At 34.4% G+C, this 22,776-nt stretch overlaps 1 protein-coding gene across 5 annotated transcripts in view; it reads left to right on the top strand.

Moving 5' to 3' along the window:
* The window catches only part of OSBPL8 (oxysterol binding protein like 8), a 166,859-nt gene that overhangs the window by 107,378 nt on the left and 36,705 nt on the right, over positions 1–22,776 (top strand). For all 5 annotated transcript variants that reach the window (XM_032296193.1, XM_032296219.1, XM_032296197.1 and 2 more), the window contains 10 exons: positions 682–752; positions 8,264–8,341; positions 8,726–8,827; positions 10,811–11,014; positions 13,933–14,017; positions 15,561–15,732; positions 17,644–17,881; positions 18,477–18,661; positions 21,560–21,641; positions 21,944–22,042. In XM_032296193.1, the coding sequence (XP_032152084.1) occupies positions 682–752; positions 8,264–8,341; positions 8,726–8,827; positions 10,811–11,014; positions 13,933–14,017; positions 15,561–15,732; positions 17,644–17,881; positions 18,477–18,661; positions 21,560–21,641; positions 21,944–22,042 (1,316 nt within the window). The remainder of the gene's footprint in view (positions 1–681; positions 753–8,263; positions 8,342–8,725; positions 8,828–10,810; positions 11,015–13,932; positions 14,018–15,560; positions 15,733–17,643; positions 17,882–18,476; positions 18,662–21,559; positions 21,642–21,943; positions 22,043–22,776) is intronic.

The following is a 22,776-nucleotide window of genomic DNA, read 5'->3' as shown; positions in this document are numbered from 1 at the left end:
ATTGTACCTTTGTAATAATAATTTGTTAATTGGTTTTGGCATAGTGCTGTATTAAAGTGTTATATGATTTCAGGAGTATATTCATGTTTGTCCACTACACTTGTGCATTTTAGATTCATGCTTTTAGAATAACAATAGAAAATGATGATAATAAGGGTGAACATTAATTGAATGTATGCTTTGTGCAAAAACACTATGCTAAGTGCTTTATATGTATCCTCATCTAATTCTCAAAATAAGGACATTATAAGATTTCTAAAAAGTCAATCCAAATTTATTTCCCCAGTCTTTTATCACCTAGTCCAAAATTGTTTTCCGTTTTGACCAAAGGTATGAAAAGTATGTTGAGTTGGTTCTGTCAATTAGAATTTGTTGCTAGAAACCAGCCCACTGGAATAAAAGCTCCACGACGGCTGAATTTATGTGACGTTCATCAGGAACAAAGAAAAGAGATCTATCTCATGATGTTGGTGGGTTCAGGGAAATACTTCATTGTTTCTAAGCCTTAATTCTAAAGGGTTATACTATATATGACCCTTTAGAGGTCTTTAATAGTTTAAAACTGTATGTACAGGCTTCCTGCACTGATTTATATCAAATATAATCTATGCTTGAAATTGAATGACTTGTTATACATATTCAAAAATAGTAATTCTGAGATACTGGCTTTTTTTTTTTAAGGTTTTGAAAGAGGGAAGGAAGATATTTCTCAAAACAAAGATGATTCTTCACTTTCTATGTCAAAGAGCAAGGTAAGCATATATAAGCAAATACATGATTATGACGTTTCCCTAATATTTGAGATGGGGGAACTAACACTGAAATCCTGTGAAGCTTCTATGAGATGTTTTTATGTTGATATATCTAAACCATGTAGTGCGTATTAAAAAAGTGAAGTTCCATTGGGGCTGACATAAATGTTGTTGGTTACTTAGAAATACAGCTGATTGTTAACCACTTTTCCTGCAACAGTAATACTGTTTCTGGTATTTCAACTGTAGCAGCACTTCTCAAACTTCAGTCTAAGAATTGCATTCAGATATATTCTCAGGGTTTATGTCTTACAAAGAAATTCTTAAGTGTTTTGAGTTCATTTAGCTGGCGATCAAAATATATATATTTGTCAATTAAAAGTCAGATCTTTGCAGTAATAATTGCTTACAATTGAAAGACATTTTCTTAGAATAAGACAGTTTATGAATCACTATTTCTCAAACTGGGATACTTAGACACATACTTAGGACTGTTGAGCATTTTTTATTTAAGAGTGCATACTCAGATTTGAGAAACACTATGATGCAGTAACCAGTTTTCCTATGGGTTAGTAGTTCACTAGATTTTCTATAGTTTGTGAAGGGATTCGACCTTTGGCTGTTTTTTCTGGTAAGATTTTTGTAGCAGGGGAATCTTTTATGTTTATGAAGTCAAACTTCAATGACTATAAGACAACCTGTTTCTAAAGACTGAATTCTCTGCTATTCTCAGCAATAGGGCTGGCTCTTTCAACCTACATTTTTGGCTCCTGTTCTTGAGAGTGGTTGAGAGGATTGCACAGTATGTTTTTATGTATGATTTTACACAAATATTATTCCCACTTTTCATGTATACATTACATAAAAGTTCATTTATCATATTAGTGTAAAGTACTTGGGATAGAAGTTTAAAAGTACTTTGTATTTATATGAGAAATGCCTGGATCACCAATGGGAGAAAAGATTTCTTTCCCCATTGCAAGGTTCATGGCTGAGATCCCCATAACAAAATAATATTAACAAGGGAAAATCATACACATTTGTTTAGTATAAGTTCTGTGTGACAGGAGCTTTCAGAAATGAAGACCTAAAAGAACAGGGAAATATGTGTATTTTATGCTTTGGTTTGATGAAGAGCAGAGAGTCACAGAAGTATGATTGGACAAAGGTTGGAGAGTATTATATGATGGTAATACACTGAGGGGAATTTAGCAAGGTGTGTTTGTTCAGATTCTTCTTGGTATCTCTGTGTCTTTGGATTCTTTCTTCTAGGGATAGGTAGAGCACCTGCTTCACGGGGAGGTCAGAGAATTATATTGTGGCCTGCATCAGAGCAGAAAGGGAGAAAGTCAGAGAGTGTCCTTTCTGCTTTTTAAGTTTTCTCAGTTTCCTTCAGCTTAAAAGAGTCAGTATGCCCCTGTATTTTGGGGTAGTGAGTTTTGAGCCCTGTCAGTCATTTTACATGGTCTATATAATTAAAGAAAGTAGGAAATAATTTATCTTAGGTCTGCCACAGGTAGAAATGCAGTGAGAGTTATAGAGTTTTTTTTTTTTAAAGACCTATTTTCAAGAAATTAATACCAGAATTGGTGAATATATGGTATAATGGTATTCCTACTCAAAAGCCTGAAAACCTAAACACAAAGACTTATATACCACAGCTACTTATTTGCCATCTATATGTACCCTTTAAGAAGGGAGGTCTGAAAAGGAACTTTGCATACATTAAATGAAGGTGTGTGCCTTAATGGGGGAAAGCACGTGTGTGTGCACACGTGCACACATACACACGTTTTAGAACTATGCTTTGGGTACAATAGCATCTAGTTATATGTGGATATTTAAATCAGAATAAAATTAGAAATCTAGCTCCTCAGTTACACTAGCCACAGCTCAGATACTCAATAACCACATATGGCTAGTGGCTGCCAGACTGGACAGCTCAGATGTAAAATATCTGTCATTTAGAAAGTTCTGGGCAGCACTGCTTTAAAGTGAAAAGTCAATTTGAATCTTGACTCCTATTACCTATAAGTTTTTAGCTACTAGTTATGATGATATTAATAGCTACTTTTTTTTTAAGAGTTGAGGGTCTCACTATGTTGTCCAGGCTGGATTCGAACTCCTGGGCTCAATCAGTCCTCCGACCTCAGCCTCCTGAGTAGCTGGAACTGCAGGCACATGCCACCATGCTCAGCTTAATAACTACTTTTTATTGAGAGTTTACGTGGACCATTTTAACTTTCATAACAATACTAGGAGACAGGTATTATTGGCTCCATTTTATGAATGAACAAACTGAGGCTCAGACAGATTAATTCCCCAATACTCAAAATAGTAAGTCTTAAAACTAGAATTCACAGTGGCTCCAGTTTTCCTTTTTGTGCAAGGGAGGGGATAAGATCTATTCCAATTGTGATGCAGAAAGTACCTGACAAAGTAGCTGGTTAGTAATAGTTAAGAATTTATTTTCTTATGACTAAAGAATTAGAGTGAATGAATGGGATTATTAACATAACTATTTGGTATAAGTACAATTATACTCATAATGTTATTTTCCAAGAGCTGAAATGTACTGATTTTCTCATATTTTCTCATAGATTTAATCTTAGTTTATTCTGTTAGCTTAAGAAGTTTATAGTTGCTACTTTGTCTTGAAATATTTTGACATGCAGCTGGGCACAGTGGTTCATGCCTATAACCCCAGCACCTGGGGAAGCTGAAATGAGAAGATTGCTTGAGTTCAGGAGTTTAAGACCAGCCTGGACATGATAAGACCCTGTCTCTACAAAAAATACAAAAATTAGCTGGGTGTGGTGACACATGCCTGTGATCTCACCTATCTGGGGGGCTAAGGCAGGAGATGCTTGAGCCCAGGAGGTTGATGCTGCAAGTGAGCTGTGTTTGCGTCACTGCATTCTAGCCTGAGAGACAAAGTAGACCTTGTTTCAAATATATAATATATATATACATATATATATGCATGCAACCAACTCTCTTGTTTTTCAGAACAGTCGTAAAATTTATACACTTATCATTAAACCTGATACTTGTGGAATTCTGAAGATTTTTATTCTTATCTGAGTAATTTTGGAAAAACAAAATTTATTATTCCTTTCATGATTGAGTAGTATGACTGAGACCACCAAACAATTTTAACTTTTCCCAACTTGATGCCAAAAAATATGAATACTCTCATTTTGATGACAGGATTTTAGGTTAAATATTATTTCTTAAAATTCATAATTGAGCCTGATTAACATAATGAAATACACCTGCTTCATCCCCAAGACATTATTTAAAAATAAAGTTGCTGGGTGAAGTGGCTCACACCTGTAATCTCAGCACTTTAGGAGGCTGAGGTGGGAGGACTGCATGAGCCCAGGAGTTCGTGATTAGCCTGGGCAACCTAGTGAGACCTCGACTCTACAAATCAAAAAATTTGCCAGACATAGTAGCATACTCCTGTGGTCCCAGCTACTCAGGAAGCTGAGGTGGGAGGATCACTTGAGCCCAGGAGTTGGAGGCTGCAGTCAGCTATGATCACACCACTGCACTCCAGACTGGGTGACAGAGTGAGACCTGTCTCAAAAAATAAAATAAAATAAAATAAAATAAGGCAATTCCTTTTTCTCATGCATCTTTTCCTAGGCTTTGTCATTGTTTGAATGAGTGAATTGGAAAAGTCAGTTAATCAGATTATTCCAAACAAAGTAGCATTTTAAAATAAATTTTTAATTATCCATCTCAACAAAAGGAAATACAGCATAACTAATGTATCTAGAGGGATAAAAAGAATTCTGTTAAAAAGATAAAGGGTTTTTGAGCTCACATCTCTTACGTTGATTTTTCAACCACCTATCTACTTGCCTTGTAGGTTTGCCAAGTCATCTATTACTTGCTTTAAAATATAGATTTACCTGAAGATTTAACCTTTCTAAACCGAAATGTCTGATGTCATCACAGTAACTTATCATTAGCCTGGTTATAAGCATAATGATAATAAGGCCTATCTTTGTTGTCTTCATTCTTGTTATCTTCTTTATCCTTGTTATAAGGATAACAATAATGACTACTCCTTATATTTGTAGTATTTTGTAATTTTCAAAGCAAGTTTCAAAGTATTTTCATAAATAAGTGCCCTATTATCTAAATTTCTAAAGGTCAGATTTTTGATAGCACCTGCAATCTGAGATATACCTGAAACAATATATACCAAGTACTAAGTTAAACACTTTAATTATGCTACCTCATCTAATTCTCAAAGCAACCCTATGGATTAGTAGTAGTATCTTCATTTTACAGATGAAGAAGCAGACTGATGGAGATTAACTGCTCAAAGTCACAGAGCCTATAAGGGGACAGCAGCTAAAGGAGAAAAAGAAAACAAGAAGGAAAGAAGTAAAAAATATAACATGCTAAGCATTCTAATGCCATTTAACAAAGAGGCAAGCAGTAATATACATTAAACCTGTCTATCTTGATGGTCATCATTAAGAGAGTTTCAATAAAGTTTATGAAAGAAGGGAAACTTAGTTTAGTAAAACATCTCCACCAAAAATCATTTACATTTTTGGCATTTGAAAGGTGTTCTGATTCAGAAAACCTAGGAAGTAATGTAGGAAACAACTGTAGAACTTGGTCACTCCTTCTTTTATTTCAGAACTAGACTGCACATTATGGCAGAGATTCCTTGGGGTATGTGAGTTAGAGATTCCTTGAGGTCAACTTACCAAGCTCATGTGACACTGTCTGGCCTGCTGCTCTCCTATGTACTGTAATCTTTTAGGAATAACCAAGCCAGATCTTACCATATGGAATTGTTAGGGAAACCAATTTGACTTTTTTTAAAATAAGGTCTCACTTTATCACCCAGGCTGGAGTGCAGTGGTGTGATGACTGCTCACTGCAACCTCAAACTCCTAGGCTTGGGTGATTCTCCCACCTTGACCTCTCTGATAGCTGGGACTACAGGCACATGCCACCATGCCCAGCTAATTTTTGTATTTTTAATGGAGATGGGGTCTCACCATGTTGCCTAGGCTGGTCTTGAACTCATGGGCTCAAGCAATTCTCCCACCCCAGCCTCCCGAAAAGCTGGGATTACCAGCCTGAGTCACCACACCCGACCACAGATTTCTCCTTGTTCATAAAGATAGAGCTTAACTTTAAGTCTAAAATACCATATGAACAGTTTTAAAAGATAAGAAATTAATATAGTGAGATAACTAAGAACCAGAAGCTGGGAATTAGACTAGGGTAAAAATCCTAGCTTATCTACTTTGTAGTTTTGTGACTTTGGAAAGATATGTAGTCTGTTAGTTTTAGTGTCCTCATTGGTAAGAGACGGATATCACTACTATCGCATACATTTGCTTTGAGTATATAGATGTTTAACATATATAGTTGATCCTCGAACAACACGGAAATTGGGGCACTGACCCCCTCCTTCCCTGTGCATATAAAAATCTGCATATAACTTTTGACTACCTAAAAACTTAACTACTATAATTGTGTGCTGTTGACCAGAAGCCTTACGGATAATATAGTCAATTAACACACATTTTGTATGTTATATGTATTGTATACTGTATTCTTACAGTAAAGTAAGCTAGAGGATATGTTATTTAAAAAAACATAAGGAAGAGAAAATATATTTACTATTTATTAAGTGGAAGTGAATCATCAGAAAAGTCTATCTTTGTTATCTTTACATTGAGTAGGCTGAGGAGGAAGAAGTTGGTTTTGCTGTCTCAGGTGGCAGAGGCAGAAGAGGTGGAGGAGGTGGTAGGTGAGGCAAGAGAGGCAGGTATACTCAGTGTAGCTTCTGCAGAAAAAAAATCTGCCTGTAAGTGGACCCACACAGTTCAAACTGTGTTGTTCAAGAGTTAACTGTACTTGGTAAGTAGTAAACAACCATAAATGTTCATTAACTTTGAAGCTAATACTATTAGTATTTTTTTATGGACTAGTTTCTAGAAAGTACAATACTGTAAACATTATCCTATTAAGTTGTGGGAAGTAGAATTTCCTAATAATTTTAAACCATCATATTCCTCTGACAATAGCCATGCCATTTTGTGTTCCCAGGGCCAAGGAGAAGACAGAAACCTGTTTGGCTTGAGGAATGTTATGAAATTGTTTTGATATAACAATATATGCCATCGTCATTGGAGTAATTAATGTGATGTTTCAACTCCACTTCTTAAACTTTAACAGAAGTTTAGGTTGATTTCTGCCTTCTACATTGAGAATTGTTTGCATTTCCCTTCTGGTTCATCCAGTTAATACCATCACCATAATAACCCATATTTCATACCAAGTAGCAGAAGTGTTTTTAAGAGAAATGAGCTGCAAGTGCCTGTTTTATTTTCATTTTATTAATTCATTAGATATTTACCGAGTTCTTCCTTTTCTTTGGGTGATACACAGTGGGTATCATTGAAAAATAAACATGTTATCTGCTCTCATTAATCTAAAAATTGAGGCAGTTGTATACAAAGGTATGTATCCTTGATCATGTCTAATGATATTATGCACATCTGGCCACTCAACATTTGAAAGCCACCATTTGGACCAAGTTCTGTATACTTTCTTGACACTGCCTAGGAGTACTGCTAAGAACATTAAGTCCCTTCTCCTATGTCTAACAATATTTTAAAATAAAAATTCTGGACACTGAAGGAATATGTTTAATTTTGTTTTTCCAAAATAAGTAGAAACAGCTTTTAAGTTTTGTGCTTTTCTACTCTGGTGAACCTGTGTTCACCAGAATTGATTGTTAATGATTGTTAGTTTCGAAAATCAACCTTCCTGAGCCTCCTTTTCATGATTTGTAAAATGGAGATAAAACCATCTGTTGTGCCTATTTTTTAAGATTCTTGTAAAGGTTAGATAAAACTGAAGTATAAACTGAAAGTCCGGAAAAAGATTTAAGACATCAGTAATTTAGTGAGGAATTCCTACTCACTTGATAGGTAGTAAGTAGTAGATCCTGGAAACATTGGTGTTTACATACTGTACGAATTAGATAGAGTGGCTTAATACTAGTTTATAACGGTGTTTTGTGTTTCTTCCTATTGAAGGAGGAGTAGAAACAGGGCAACATGTGCATCAGCTTGTTAGAATTTGTGTCTTTTTTCCTTTTTTATTTATTTTTTGAGTATTTCAACTGTTAAAAGATAACATTGCTTTGGATACTTTTGTCCTAAAAATAGCTAATTATATATGTTCTTAGAAATACTCTCAAAATAGAATGTAAAATCTACAAATGATCTTATTTAACTTCACGTTGTAGGTTTATATACTGTATTTGTGGTTTTAACACGGATTCATTTTTAAAGGCAAATACTATATAGGGAAAATGGTATTTGAAAATTGGCATTTGCTTAAATCATAGCAATAAATGAGAAGAATGTCACAAACATAGTTTTAACATTAATTTTATGTGATATGTAGAAAAGCTGAAGAATTTAATTATTTTTCTCCTGTTCATTTCTGTATGATTTCAGTCTGAATCTAAACTTTATAATGGCTCAGAGAAGGACAGTTCAACTTCAAGCAAACTCACAAAAAAAGAATCTCTTAAGGTTAGTTTCCAGTTATTTCTGAAAGGTAATTTTCATTGTGCTTTGCATGTGTATTTGGAAGTAGGCTACTAAGATAAATATATATGTGTGTTCCTAAAGAAAGAAAAAACATCCAGAGGTACAGACAGGCAGGCACACAAAGAAAATGTTAATATTTGTATGGTACACTGTGGTCAACTGATAAGGTTGATTGATGACTGTCCCAGGGCAGACTGCTTCAGGCCTCAAATGGCCACTGCAGAGGCTGAGGACTTGATATCTCTACACAGCTCTATCCATGACACAGGTTTACCTATGTAACAAACCTGCATATGCACCCCGAACTTAAAATAAATTGCTCATTTCTGTTGAGTTTTTAACTTTTCTAATATTTCTATATAATAGGTACAAAAGAAAAATTACCGTGAAGAAAAGAAAAGAGCCACAAAGGAGCTGCTCAGTACAATCACAGATCCTTCTGTTATTGTTATGGCTGATTGGCTGAAGGTCAGTGTGTTGTGAATCATGAATTCAGATTGCTGGATGTTTACCTACTGGAATGGAAAAGCCCAGAGTATACCTAAAACCTATGAGACAAAAACAGCTCCTAAGATTATTGTTTTTCACTGGCAAAGGAACTATTATTGTATTCCCAGAGGTTCTGTGTTCCCATCTGAATGAAGAGAAGGAATCTTAATGCCTCTCTTAACAGTAGCATCAATTACATACAATATAGCATTTCTTTTAAAAAAGCTTTGTGGTTTGTGTGATGTGTTGTCTACTACAATATGCCATAAAAAATATGTTGCTTGCAATTTCAATTATTGTTAAGTATTACTGTATACTTGGTATATTATTAAAAAGAGATGATACAAACAATATAAAAGTTACTTGAAAATGATTATCAGTTGGATACATAATGTATTTTTTCAAATGAAAATTATCAATTATCAGATAAGCACACATTGCTGTTTCTATACCCTATTATTTTGGCCTCTGGTTATTTTTCTTTTCTTTTCTTTCATCCTGGTCACTCTGTCCTCTTTCTCATTCTTATCTGAAAGACAGCTGGTAGGAATCCTAACTTGAAGAGTGATCTTGTAGGACTCTGACTCACAGAAAATTTTAGTACCTTGCATGTACCTGAGAATCATCCCAACCCTGAAAGCTTTCCATTTTTGCCAAGAGTTACTAAGACCCCTGACCTCATAAAACTTAAGAGAACTGTCATAGGACTCCTCTCACTAAAATGAGCGTCTAGTGATAGTTCCCCTGACAATTCAGGTAATTAATACTAAGGTCTTCAATCTTGTGCCTATAACACCTTCCAACTTGTTTTGACTCTACTTAGAAGTGTATTAGCTCAAGGTCTCACTTAGGTTTTTCAGAGTTAAAATATTAAGTCCCCAACACATTCCCTGGCTGACTTTCTCTACCTTACCTTCCTTCTGATAATTTGTCCTTCGTGTTCTGTTGCATCTCCGTGATCCAAAATGTTATTTCAGGGGACCTATCTTCCTTTCACATCTCTTGTCTTACCATTCTTTTACATATACACATATCTTAAGATTTTCTCTTTTCTTCATGCCTGGCTCCAAACTCCTCCTTTCTAAATGTGTCTTGTTGAGAGTTACTGTGGTATGCCTATTTTGGGGGTTAGGGAATCCTGTATTATTTCATACATCTTGTAGATACATGGAAATAGCAGATGTTTTACAGTAAATAAAAGTGTAATTCTTATCTTTGATCTAAATATTAACATCCTTTCAATATTTTGAATTCACTGAATTGCACAGAAACAATTTAATAGATGATGGAAGTAGTAATTGATAGAAAAAGTAATTTTAGACTTATTATTGACATAGCATTAAACCCTAGGATGAGGAACATTTTATGAGAGTATAGGGATTCATGTAACTTGGGTTTAAAATATCCTCCAATAAATTTATATGATATATTTTATGTAATTACTAGGAACAGAGTAATTTAAATTACGTAATTTTAGGGGCGAGGGGGAAGTTATTTTCTCTTCCTTCCGCTCACCAAATACTTAGGGAATGCCTAGTGTGTGCCAGCAGTGTTTTCTGCCCTGTTGATGTGAAGGGGAAAAATTGTTTTAAGCAGAATCATCATATACACACAAATAAGATTACAGCCATGATCAATGTTACAAAAAGAATCTCAGTACTAGGAAAGTATATTTCAATGGCCCCTGACCTGGTCAGGGAGATTAAGAAAATTATTCTACTTAGTACACTATTGTGAAACTGTTGGTTTGTCTCCCACTAAAATTTAAGTTTCTTATAAATAAGAGCCACATCATTTTCATGTCTGTTTGCTGTGTTTGCCATGTAGTAGTTTTTAAGCAAAATATCTATTTAAAGTGTACATGTTATGGAAATTTTAGATTGAAACATCTTATTTGCAGTTTTTTGGTTTGGACCTTGTGGAATAGATCTTCATTTTAAAAATAAACTTATCTTTCTGTAGATTCGTGGTACTCTAAAGAGCTGGACCAAGTTGTGGTGTGTGTTGAAACCTGGGGTGCTACTGATCTATAAAACCCAAAAAAATGGTCAGTGGGTAGGAACAGTTCTTCTGAATGCCTGTGAAATCATTGAGCGTCCATCAAAAAAGGATGGCTTTTGTTTCAAACTTTTCCATCCTTTGGAGCAATCTATTTGGGCAGTGAAGGTAAGTAAGTCCTTGTTATATAGGTGAAAGGTAAAGATGGTAATCTATGAGTAGAAATCAGATAAATCAATCAAATGAGTTTAGTCCTCTGTCAGGACTTATGAATCTGTTCCGCTTTCCAGTGCATTATTCCCCATTCTGCCTCTACCCATAGCAAAAACGTGCACCAAAAAGCTTTACCTTTGAGGTGTAACTTTGTATATTGTGTCTTTTTTTTCTCTCTTTTGCCCTTGGGTGTTCAATTGTACTATGATTTTTTCAGTTTATAATTACTAACTCAGCTTTGTAACATTGTATCATATTTATCGTTGTTTGTTTGTTTTTTTTCTTTATCAAAATGGTAAGTAGGATTCCCTAGAACAGAAACTGCCATTTATTTTGTGGTCTTTCCTTTAGTGATGTAAATGTGTGATGGGAAGCCTATAAGCTTACTTATTCTTAAATTTTTTTTTAACTACTTACTCTTGAGAAAGAGGCAGGTTTCTTTAAAGTGAAGCATTAATGTTTTTTATAACTGAAAAGCATTAATGTGGCCGGGTGCAGTGGCTCATTCCTGTAATCCTAGCACTTTGGGAGGCCAGCGTGGGTGGATCGCTTGAGCTCAGTTCAAGACCAGCCTGGGCAACATGGTGAAACCCCGTCTCTACAAAAAAATACAAAAATTAGCCAGGTATGATGGCATGTACCTGTAGTCCCAATTGTAGTCTGCGGTGGGAGGATCACTTGAGCCTGGGAGGTGAGGAGGCTTCAGTGAGCCATGAGCATGCCACTGCACTTCAGCCTGGGCAACAGAGCAAGACCCTGTTGCCAAAAAAAAAGCATTATACTAACTGAATAAATGAGTCTAGTGTAAGTAATTGTGTGTGTGTATATGTGTGTTTTTTTAGGCAAGGTTTTACTGTCACCTAGGCTGAACTGCAGTGGCATGATTATTGCCCACTGAAGCCTCAGCCTCCCATGCTTAAGCAGTCCTCCCACCTCAGCCTCCCAAGTAGTTAGGATCTACAGGCACGTGTCACCATGCTCAGCTAATTAAAAAAAATTTTGTAGAGGCAGGGTCTTTCTGTGTTACCCAGGATGGTCTTCAGTTCCTGGGCCCTCCTGCCTCAGCCCCCCAAAGTGCTGGGATTATAGATGTGAGCCACCATGCCTGTCCTAGTTTAAGTTTTTACAAAATGATCATTGCTTTAGTTTCTAAGAAGGCCAGTTATCCTATAATAAAGAAGTTAGGATTTCTCCTTTAGGGAAAACCACCTAATTGAGATTACTGTTAACTAAAAGTAGCTTAATCCTTTTTTTTTTTGGGTGGGGGGGTGTTGGGGGGTGGATATTGCTTAATAATGCAATATATGTATACCTAGGAAAAGACTTGAACTTTCTAATCTTTATTTTAGTAGTCTGAAGTCATAGCAAGAATAAATTTGGGATTACCAAGTTAGTTCCATTCTGGGATTAGGTACTTCCCGTAGGGGAAAGAATTTAACCCCAAAAACTCTGATATTTTTATTTTAAGCAATTCTCAAGGGAGAAAATGATTTTCAAAACCTTTTTTAAAAGAATACATACACACACACACACACGCGCGCACACACACACATACATATATTATAGATACAGTATTTTCATTTACTCTTAGGAATTGCAAGTATTAAAATGAATTTTTAAATTATTATATTAATGATTCTAATGTCAATTAAAATCGGTATTTTAATGTCAAATTTATAATATTTAATTCTTAATATTGGAAGAAGAGAGAAAGCTATATTAATACTTTCCACAAGCAAAACCTACTTAGGATATTGTTTAAACATTTTGGAAACCAGAGTTTGTCATTAAGAAATAGTAACAGATGCGAGTTCTTTGTGTTGAGTACTCTTGAGTATTTTACATGAAATCATTTGTGGAATTCTCATACCTATAAGGAGGATACAGTTTCTTCCCATTATACACATAAAGAAATTGAACCCTGTTTTTCTTAGCACAGAGCCATGATTGAAACCCAGGCAGTCTGATTTCATGTCCCACTGTATACCGGTTTTAGGAACTGGCCCATAAATTATAAAGCTGTTTGAAAATGCAGAATATTACAGTATTTATTAAAGCCATATTAATTTTTCTCTGTTTTCATTTTGAATCTACATCTTTACTTTCTGACGTTGTATACTTTTTGAAATCTGTTTTGTACTTTGACCTGATAACTTTAAGGAACCCTTACAAAACAACTTAAAAATTATGCTTTCATATCAAAATTATACTTTAAATTCAGTACTTAGTTTTCTTTTCAGATTTGTGTCTACCTAAGTTTAGCATTGGTGATACTAATTAGTGATGATATTATATACTTCTAAAACAAATAACCCTAGCCAACAACAACAAAATTTATTTTTCTTTCATGTTTCTGGAAAAATAAAATCAGCTTATATAGTTGATGTTTAAAAACGGGTATATGTCGTGGGTTACAAAGTATATGTCTGTTTTTCCCTAGACCCAGTTAAAATTCATTTCTCTTTTTCTTTTGAATTATAATTCTATTTCCAGATGCTTTCTTTAGCCTTCTAGAAATTTAGTATTTCTTATCTGATTAGTTATGTCCATGGGATGGACATTGTTAAGTTAAAATTTAGTTTAATATGGTAAACTTTAGGTTCTCTTTAATATGTGAACAATATGTACAGATAATATTTAAGTGATAACTGTCATTTGTTTAGTTTTCTGCTAAGGATGTGCATTTATTAGAAAAGAAAATTTTCTTAATACTTAACATTTGCATTCTCAAGAATGATGAAATTAGAGCTTGTTTGCTTTTAAATTATAATTCATGCCTGATTTAGATTATTATAGATAATACTGGATAGTATAAAGTTGAGATCTCATAATACTTACTCTATACCATTTATTTTGTTTATTTTGTTATTAAGGGTCCAAAAGGTGAAGCAGTTGGATCCATTACTCAGCCCTTACCTAGCAGTTATTTGATCATCCGAGCTACTTCAGAATCAGATGGTAAATATAGTTTTTGATGGATTGGGTTTTGGTCTTCATTTTTAAGGGGTTTTTAATGCTACTTTGCGTTATTCTGGGGAAATATGTTGTTGATATAGCATTTGCAGCAGAAGCATGGTAATCATAAATTGCTTGGAATACTAAATATATGAGTAACTTGATAGACAAATAGGGAAATCTGTTAAGAAAGAAGCTTCTATTATTTACTGATGAGTTAGCAGTTCAGAGCTTTTTCTTCGTGCTCCGTGGACATATTAACACCTTTTACTTGTTAGTGGTCTTTGTGGTAACTCATTAAGTTTTATCATTTTAAAGATATATTTAATACTTTTTATATTTTATTACTAAATGTTATCATTTATGAGACATATACACTGTTTTGGATTTTTTTTACGTAAGACATTTAAGTACAATCTTTTTTATTCCTCTTTTTATACTTAATTCATGAAGCCTATATGGGGAGAGAAAAACTTATATGATATCAAGGTAACTTTAAAATCTTGATAATGGATTTCATCCTCACTTTCATACTTTAGTGATTCATAGTTAAACAAGTTTGGTGTAGGGAATCTTGTAACCTTCCAAAGTTTACTTTTATCAGATGATTTTTTGTTTTTTTTTGAGACGGAGTCTCGCTTGTCACCAAGCTGGATTGCAATGTGCAGTCTCAGCTCACGGCAACCTCCGACTCCCTGGTTCAAGTGATTCTCCTGCCTCAGCCTCCCGAATAGCTGGAATTGCAGGCACACACCACCACACCCAGCTAATTTTTGTATTTTTAGTAGTGGCGGGGTTTCACTGTGTTGACCAGGATGGTCTCAGTCTCCTGACCTTGTGATCTGCCTGCCTCAGCCTCGCCAAGTGCTGAGATTACAGGCGTGGGCCGCTGCACCTACCCTCAGATGATTTTTTGAAATATAAGTATGAGCTTTCAATGTGAAAAATGCTTTACTTGGCTGATACTCCCAGCAAATCTTGAAGTGATATATGTGAAAATTAAGAGCACCAAACAAATATAAAGTTTTCTGCTAATACACTTTTAATTAAAAAAAAAAAAAACCCAATATTTCTCTTAACTAAATATGGCAGTTAATGGTAGCCTTATATGGGCATTTTCCTGACTTAAAAATTTTCATACGTATATTAGAATGGGTGTTAATCTTGAGGATAGACTTCCTGTTAACAAAGATAGTTTGTTTATAGTAGAACCATAAATCCTCCAGTGTATTTTATGTACCTTGCTTGTTATCTTCAAATTATACTGCATGTTAATATTCTAAGATTTGAAAAATAAAATATGCTTATTTTAGATTGAGTATACTTTCTAATGCATACTGTATACTATTCATTTATCAGTGGTTTCTAGCTGCTTACTATGTGAAAAGCCTTTGAGAAACTGAAAGATTTCATTAAGAATGTTATGTTCAGATTTACTTTAACATTGTATGTTTCTCAGAGAAATAGTGGTAACCGAGCAAGTTAAGATGCATGATAGTTTCATGGTTTTAAAAATTATATTGCTTATGAATCTGTATTCTTGTAGGAAGGTGCTGGATGGATGCTTTGGAGTTGGCTTTGAAATGTTCTAGTCTTCTTAAACGTACAATGATCAGGGAAGGAAAGGAACATGACCTGAGCATTTCATCAGATAGCACACATGTGACTTTGTATGGCTTATTACGTGCTAACAATCTCCATAGTGGGGACAACTTCCAGTAAGTAGATATTGCCACTGATTTGGTAATGGTTTCAGAGACCATGCTGTTCAGAAAATTAGTTGGCAGGCCTTGAATTGTAGTAATATATCTAGGACTGAAATTTGCATATCTTCTCCTTATATGGCCTAAGGCCTGGTTTAAAATTTGTTCAGCTGCTATACTCAGGTATAGAAATGTATTTCCTTGATTCCAGCCAATGTGATTTACTTTATTGTTCTCAAATATAGCCATGTGAATTATTCACCTTGTTTGTGCATGTTGTCCCTTCCATTTAGAATTTCTATCTGCTTCTCCTTGCTCTTTTCTCCTGTCTATATATTCTTCAAGATGGGTCTTGAGTATTACATCATATGTGAAGCCTTTCCTGCCTCATAACTATAAGACATTAGCTGTCTTTCTTTTTTGGTAATGGCACTGGACTTACTTACCTGGTATTTGTGAAATTTGTTTGTATCCTATTTGGAATTGGTACTGTATCCTCTTTGTGGTTTTATTCCCTGAAGCTTCAGGGAATAAATAGTTCCTGGAAAAACTATTTCTCCAGGGAAACTGGGCAGCGGTGCAAAGACTTTGTTGAGATTCAGGTCTTGTTGTTGCTTTGCATGAAAAACATTAGACTTTCCTGTTTCCTCCCTTTTCCCACCCCTCAGCATCTGCTCTGTAGCCACTTTTATCAGCACTGAGGTTGCCCTTCTCAAAGGCTGCTATTCTCTTCTCCGTGTAGCCCGATTCAGACATTTCTTCCCTATCCTTTTGCCTTTTTCTTTTTTTTTTCTCTCTCTATATTACTTTTTTAAATTTTTTAGAGTCAAGGTCTTACTCACTCTGTTGCCCAGGCTGCAGTTCAGTGGCACAATCATAGTTCACTGTAACCTGGAACTCCTGGGCTCAATCGATCTTCCAGTCTCAGCCTTCCCAGTAGCTAGAACTACAGGCCTGTATTACCACACTCAGCTAATTTATTTATTTATTTATTTATTTATTTGGTAGAGACGTAGTCTCACCAAGTTTCCCAGACTTTTCCCCCAGCCCCCACTCTCTTTAAAACCTCCATTACCTGACCTTTTATATTATTTATTTGCAGACTACGATCTGGAGCTTTATCTTAATCCCAAGTACCTCGTGCCTAAATGAGATAGGATGGAATGGGGTGGGCTACTGATAGAGGAATGGGTATTTGTTGGAACCTCTTTCTAACACTTTCCCCCTTTTGTACAGATTATTTACCCTAATCACTTTCAGAGAGAATAGGGTAGATTTAACAAAACTTAATTGATTTTAGTCTATGAGTTCATTTCCTTCAGCTGAAATTCTCATTTTTAATTATCTCTGGATTTTTTTTCCCAGGATTAAACCTTTCAGATGAATACAATTTAATATAATTGCTTACTATTTACCATTTTCATATCTTATTCTTGGACTCATGTGAGGTGACTCTGGAAACCTTTATAGGTGGAAAGTAATTTGTTTTGAGTTCAGCTGAGATCTGATTATCTAGACTTGTATTTTTTCTTTATACCATAAGTGACAGTGAGATTGATCAAGTGATACTGTTTGAAAAACTAAGTAGGAACAAAATTCTAGCAAGAAGTAGTCTCAAATTTTGGTTTTGGAAGATTTTAGCCTCAAGTGGTAGAGAGGCAAAGAGCTCAGAGTTTCATCTTTTCACATTTACCCAAGTTCTTAACTTTTCTGTGCCTCTGTTTACTAATCTGTAAAATGAGAATAATAATATTACCTATCTTACAGGGTTATTTTGAAGATTAGGTGAATTAACACTATGTACAACACTTGGAACACTGTCTGGCACATAGTAAATTATCAATAAATGTTGTATATAATTATTATTTATGAATTGAGCATTCTCAATATCCTTTATTCTTTTTCCTGAAACTTCTTTCCTTTAAGGTTAAATGATAGTGAAATTGAACGACAGCATTTTAAGGACCAAGATATGTATTCTGATAAATCTGATAAAGAAAATGATCAAGAACATGATGAATCTGACAATGAGGTGATGGGGAAAAGTGAAGAAAGTGACACAGATACATCAGAAAGACAAGATGACTCATATATAGAACCTGAGCCTGTTGAGCCTTTAAAGGAAACTACCTACACTGAACAGAGCCATGAAGAACTTGGGGAGGTAAAAGTCTGTTATTTTCAGAGATTTTTGGATTTTCATGTTCTTGGAAGTTTTCAAATGAAATTGAAGATATTATTTGCTTGATCTATTGCCTATTTTTTGTGATAGAATATGATACATATTTTTTAAGTTGCCTACATAAGAAATATATTAGAATTTATGAACAACTAAACACATATACTCACATAAATACCAATGTATTCTGTTAAATTTAAAGTTTACATTTTCTTTAAGATTGCTTTTAAAGTAGGGTATTGCTTGATGTCATTGCCAGGTACACAGTAAGTTGCAAGGAAACACGAGTTTATAACTTTGTTATTGCCAGTGTATCATAGAAGTAAATGTAGTGTAAAATAATAAGCTATAATATTTTTGTAGTAAATTTCTTACATATATTGTTCACTTTGGTGTCTTTTTCAGCTACGCTTTTTACCTAAGTTTTATAGCTATAGATTTTATTTATAACCTTTTGTTTCCACATTTAAAGAATGCTTGGAGTAGTTCTGAAAAGAATTCATATTTTCAACATTAGCTTGCTTGTTTACATATTGTTGAAATACATATAATGTTTTGTGATTTTCATTAATTGATAAAGGCAGGTGAGGCTTCTCAAACAGAAACTGTGTCTGAAGAAAACAAAAGCCTTATCTGGACATTATTGAAACAAGTCCGTCCTGGCATGGACCTATCCAAGGTGGTTCTGCCTACATTTATTTTGGAACCCCGTTCCTTCCTTGATAAACTTTCAGATTACTACTATCATGCAGATTTCCTGTCTGAGTAAGTAGATTCTTATTTCTTAAAATAGACAATACTTCATGATTTTAGAAATTCTCAAGAGTGCTATTTTCAATTATTTTTCCTTTCCAAAATCAGGCTCTAATGAGACATCACTCTACTTGTGCCACTTCTATGGTTGACTTTTAGTAAGAAGCATATTTAATAATTTGCTATAATAATACTATTTATAAAGTTAAATTGAGATACCATAAGTTTGAGGAAAACAAGAATTCTACCCTTTACTCAATAATACTGCTGTTATAGGCTCCTTAACCTCAGTTCACTAACCTAACACAGCGAGAAATGATTGGCAACATTTGTTCTTCTCTGTGAAAGCCCTTGTTCAGTCCCATCCTGGGGCTTCTATTTTTGCTCATACTTATCTGTCTGCATGCTTGTGAGCCTACCAGAACTAGAATGACCTGCCAGTTGCTAGCTTTTGGAACAAATCTGTATTTTCTTTGCTTTTCTTCTGAAGCTGCCAGCTGATCCTGGGTGTAATTCTGAAGAAGGCACAGCTAATGGAGGCAGAGGAGGAGCTGTCCACCTCTGTCCCAGAAATTTCTTGGAAAACCAGTAAACTTTACAAGGAACAGCAACTTTGTGTCCATGCTTCCAATTCTTACCTGCTGCCCCCATTTCAGCAATAATGGTGTTTCAAGGCACTGTGCTTTCTGTGCCACTGACATCTAGCCATGTGACCTGATTTTTAGAATCTTTATAGAGCTTATTTTTAGTTTCTGTCTATAAATTGTATAAGTGAACATTGAAAATACGTAATAAGCTGAATCAAAAGATAATTGATAAACTGGGAAATTTTTGCAAATTTCATCATAGGCAAAATGTTACCCTCCGTAAAATAAAAAGCTTTTAAAAATTGAATGAAAATTATTAACAGCCTGTTAAAAAAGGGGGTGGAAGAAATGACAGGGCAGTTCAAAAATTAAAAAATAGGAACAGTCCTCAAACATGTAAAAACCTCATGCAAAATAAGGAAAATATACATTTGAATTATGTAAGATATTGCTTATCCATCACATTGACAAGAAGTCAAAAGCTTTTATATCCTGGTTCTGTGCAATATCTTCTGCTCTTTCTTTTATCTGTCTAAAAATTCACTTCTCTCAGAATGTAAGGCAGATTCCTTTGAATCACAAGATCTTCTTGAGAGATGTCCTTGTCCCAAATAGAAAGATTATACTTTTCTGGCATTGCACACTGTTGCCAAGGTTCTGTTGGCAACCAGGCACTATCATACACCACGATGGGCAGTGCAAACTAGCACAGGACCCTGAAGGTAATCTGTCAGTATTTACCAAAATTATGCATGCATTCATCATTTGATCCACTAATCTCACTTCTGGGAATAACTCCTACAGATATAATGCCACATATACATAAGACTGTTGCAGAAGGGCTTGTAATAATAAAACATTAGCTATAACTTCAGTGTCCAGCATAGTGTACTGGTTAAATAATGTATGGCACATCCACACCTATAGGAAAGAATTCCATAAACTGATCTGGAGGAACCTCCAAAATTGTGTATGAAAAAAGCAAGGTGTATAGAAAAGTATGTAGAGTTTACAACCCTTTTTTTCAAGAAAAAACAGGACTGTTTGTTTATATATGCTTGTTTATGCCTAAAACTTAAAAGGAAGCTTTTTTAAAAAGTTAGCTGTAGAAGGTAAGTAGGAACAGTGTAGAGAGATGAGGCAGTAACGAGACATGTGTACTTCTTTATATGCTTTGACTTTTGAACTATATATTTAATTTTAAAATGAAATTGCCTAGTAAGGGAATTTAAAACAAAATGGGAAGAGAGTAACAAGAGGGTTGTTACTCCAAAAAACCTCAAGCTTTCAACTTTGCACAATTGTCAACAAGCCTAGGTTTATGCTCTTCTGTCTCATCTTAAAAATTCACAACATTGGACTGTCAGCCATGCATGTGAAACATAAATGCCTTTTTGTAACTAAGGGCATGGTAGCTACATTACAAACAGAAAACAATAATAAAAAACAACTTCTCAGTAAAATGTACTGCAGACATACACAATCAGGTTTTTGCAATGTTTGCAACAATAGCAGAATTGTTTGGGGGGGCAGCTGAGTCATGGCTCCTACAAATTTCTTTTTTAAAATGAAAATTACTCTTTGATTATCCATTATTCTGGTTGAGTTTATTAACTCTGGAAAATCAGTTTATAGCACACAAGAGCTGGTTGAAGGATAAAAATAGGTTAGAACCTTCTGGATTGATTTAGTCATTTTAACTCTGCTTCATATTTGTAATTTGAAACTTCTGTGTTTTGTACTAAGGACTGCAAACTCTGTATTAGGAAGGTACTTCCTATGTCCTCCCCCCATCCATGTACTATTACACCCACCAGTTATCACTGATCTCCTCTAACATCAACAACTGAGAATGGACTCAACCAAGTAAACGTTTGTCCTTCACTGACATATGACGCAGAAGGCCTCTAACAAAATTGTTAATAAGGCTGCTTGGCCACTGCCTATCATTCTGAATGCTAGAAATCACACAGTGCATGAATCCAAAATCCATGTTTATTTTTTTCAGTGACAATTTTCACAGAGTCCCTAATATCTCAGGTTCTGCAGAATCCCAATTCAGAAACCTTGGTTTGGAGAGTTTCCAAAAACTACTTTAGCAAAGACCTGGACAGTGTATCAAATAATAGGAAAATGGGGGAAAATGTGACCAGGTTAAGAAATTTATTCACAGAAATTTATTTACATGGTTGAAAATTGATTACATGGTTGTTTTAAAATATGAATTATGTTTCCTATTTCATACTCAGTTAGTGGTTAATAAATGTGAGAGAGAATTTATGATATATTTTGTAAAATTTGTATTTACCGTTTTGTGTTTTAGGGCTGCTCTTGAAGAAAATCCTTATTTCCGTTTGAAGAAAGTAGTGAAATGGTATTTGTCGGGATTTTATAAAAAGCCAAAGGTAATGTTTGTTTATATTTTATAGTCTTTAGTGTTTTGTGAGTTCTTTATATTTTATGTAATCTGTACATTATTTATTAACAATTAAATTACTGGGCTGCTTTGACGTAGCAAAATTGCAAAATACCTGATCATTTAGACCTTATTATGATTGAAGTCATTTAATTTTATTTAATGTAAATTTTATTTACTTTAAAATTTTATAAGGATGGTTCCTAGATGTACAGTTAAACCCATTTTGACTATTTTAAACTGTTTCGAATCCTTTGTAATTTGAAACTGCATTTTTTTTTTTTTTACTAGGGACTGAAGAAACCTTATAACCCTATACTTGGTGAGACTTTCCGTTGTTTATGGATTCATCCCAGAACAAACAGCAAAACTTTTTATATTGCAGAACAGGTATTAGAAATGCATGTATGGAAACAAAACTCATCTGGAAGTTATTGGAATATTTTTATAGAAAATATTTACTCAGTAAACTCACTGTTATTTAGCCTTTCTTATTTGTGAACATTTGGCAAACACTTAACATTTTAGTAGTAAATACTACTAAAACTCTATAAAATACCCTACTCATAGGTAGTATTATTACAGTCATGGAATCCTTTAACCAAAAATAAATCTTTATTTTCCCTTTGCTATACGCTGTCCTTTTTTAATTTTTCTTTTTTTTTTTTTGCTGAGTTCATATTTTCAAAACAACTTTTGTTCATGTACAAAATTATTCAGTGGCCTGGCATTCGAAGTCCTCTATATCTTTCCAAATTTATCTCAAATTAATACCTTTCTTAGTTCTCCACGGTAGTCAAATCTATGCAGTTCATGACTAGGTAACCTGATCTAGCACTTTCTTGCCTCATTTTTATATTTAATTCTCCAACTCCAGTATTTCTTCTTAGCTATTCTTTATCTAAACAAACCTGGCCCGCTTATCCTTCATGATCCGAATGACTCCAGCTCCCAGTGATTTTTTCCTTCTCAAACTTCTGTATTATTTTTATGATTATCCATTAAGCTGTTATTTTAACATTTATATCATTTACCTTTTTACAGAATATTTATTTTCCTAATTGAATTGTTAGCTTCTTTAATTCCCTCTGCTCCCCGATAATACCCCACTTTTTGTTATATAC

This window comes from Sapajus apella, unplaced genomic scaffold (assembly GCF_009761245.1).
Source record: "Sapajus apella isolate SASKATOON/1434 unplaced genomic scaffold, GSC_monkey_1.0 scaffold2, whole genome shotgun sequence".
NCBI lineage: Eukaryota > Metazoa > Chordata > Mammalia > Primates > Cebidae > Sapajus > Sapajus apella.
The sequence above is the reverse complement of the archived record's forward strand: the minus strand, read 5'-3'. Positions and strand labels throughout refer to the sequence as shown.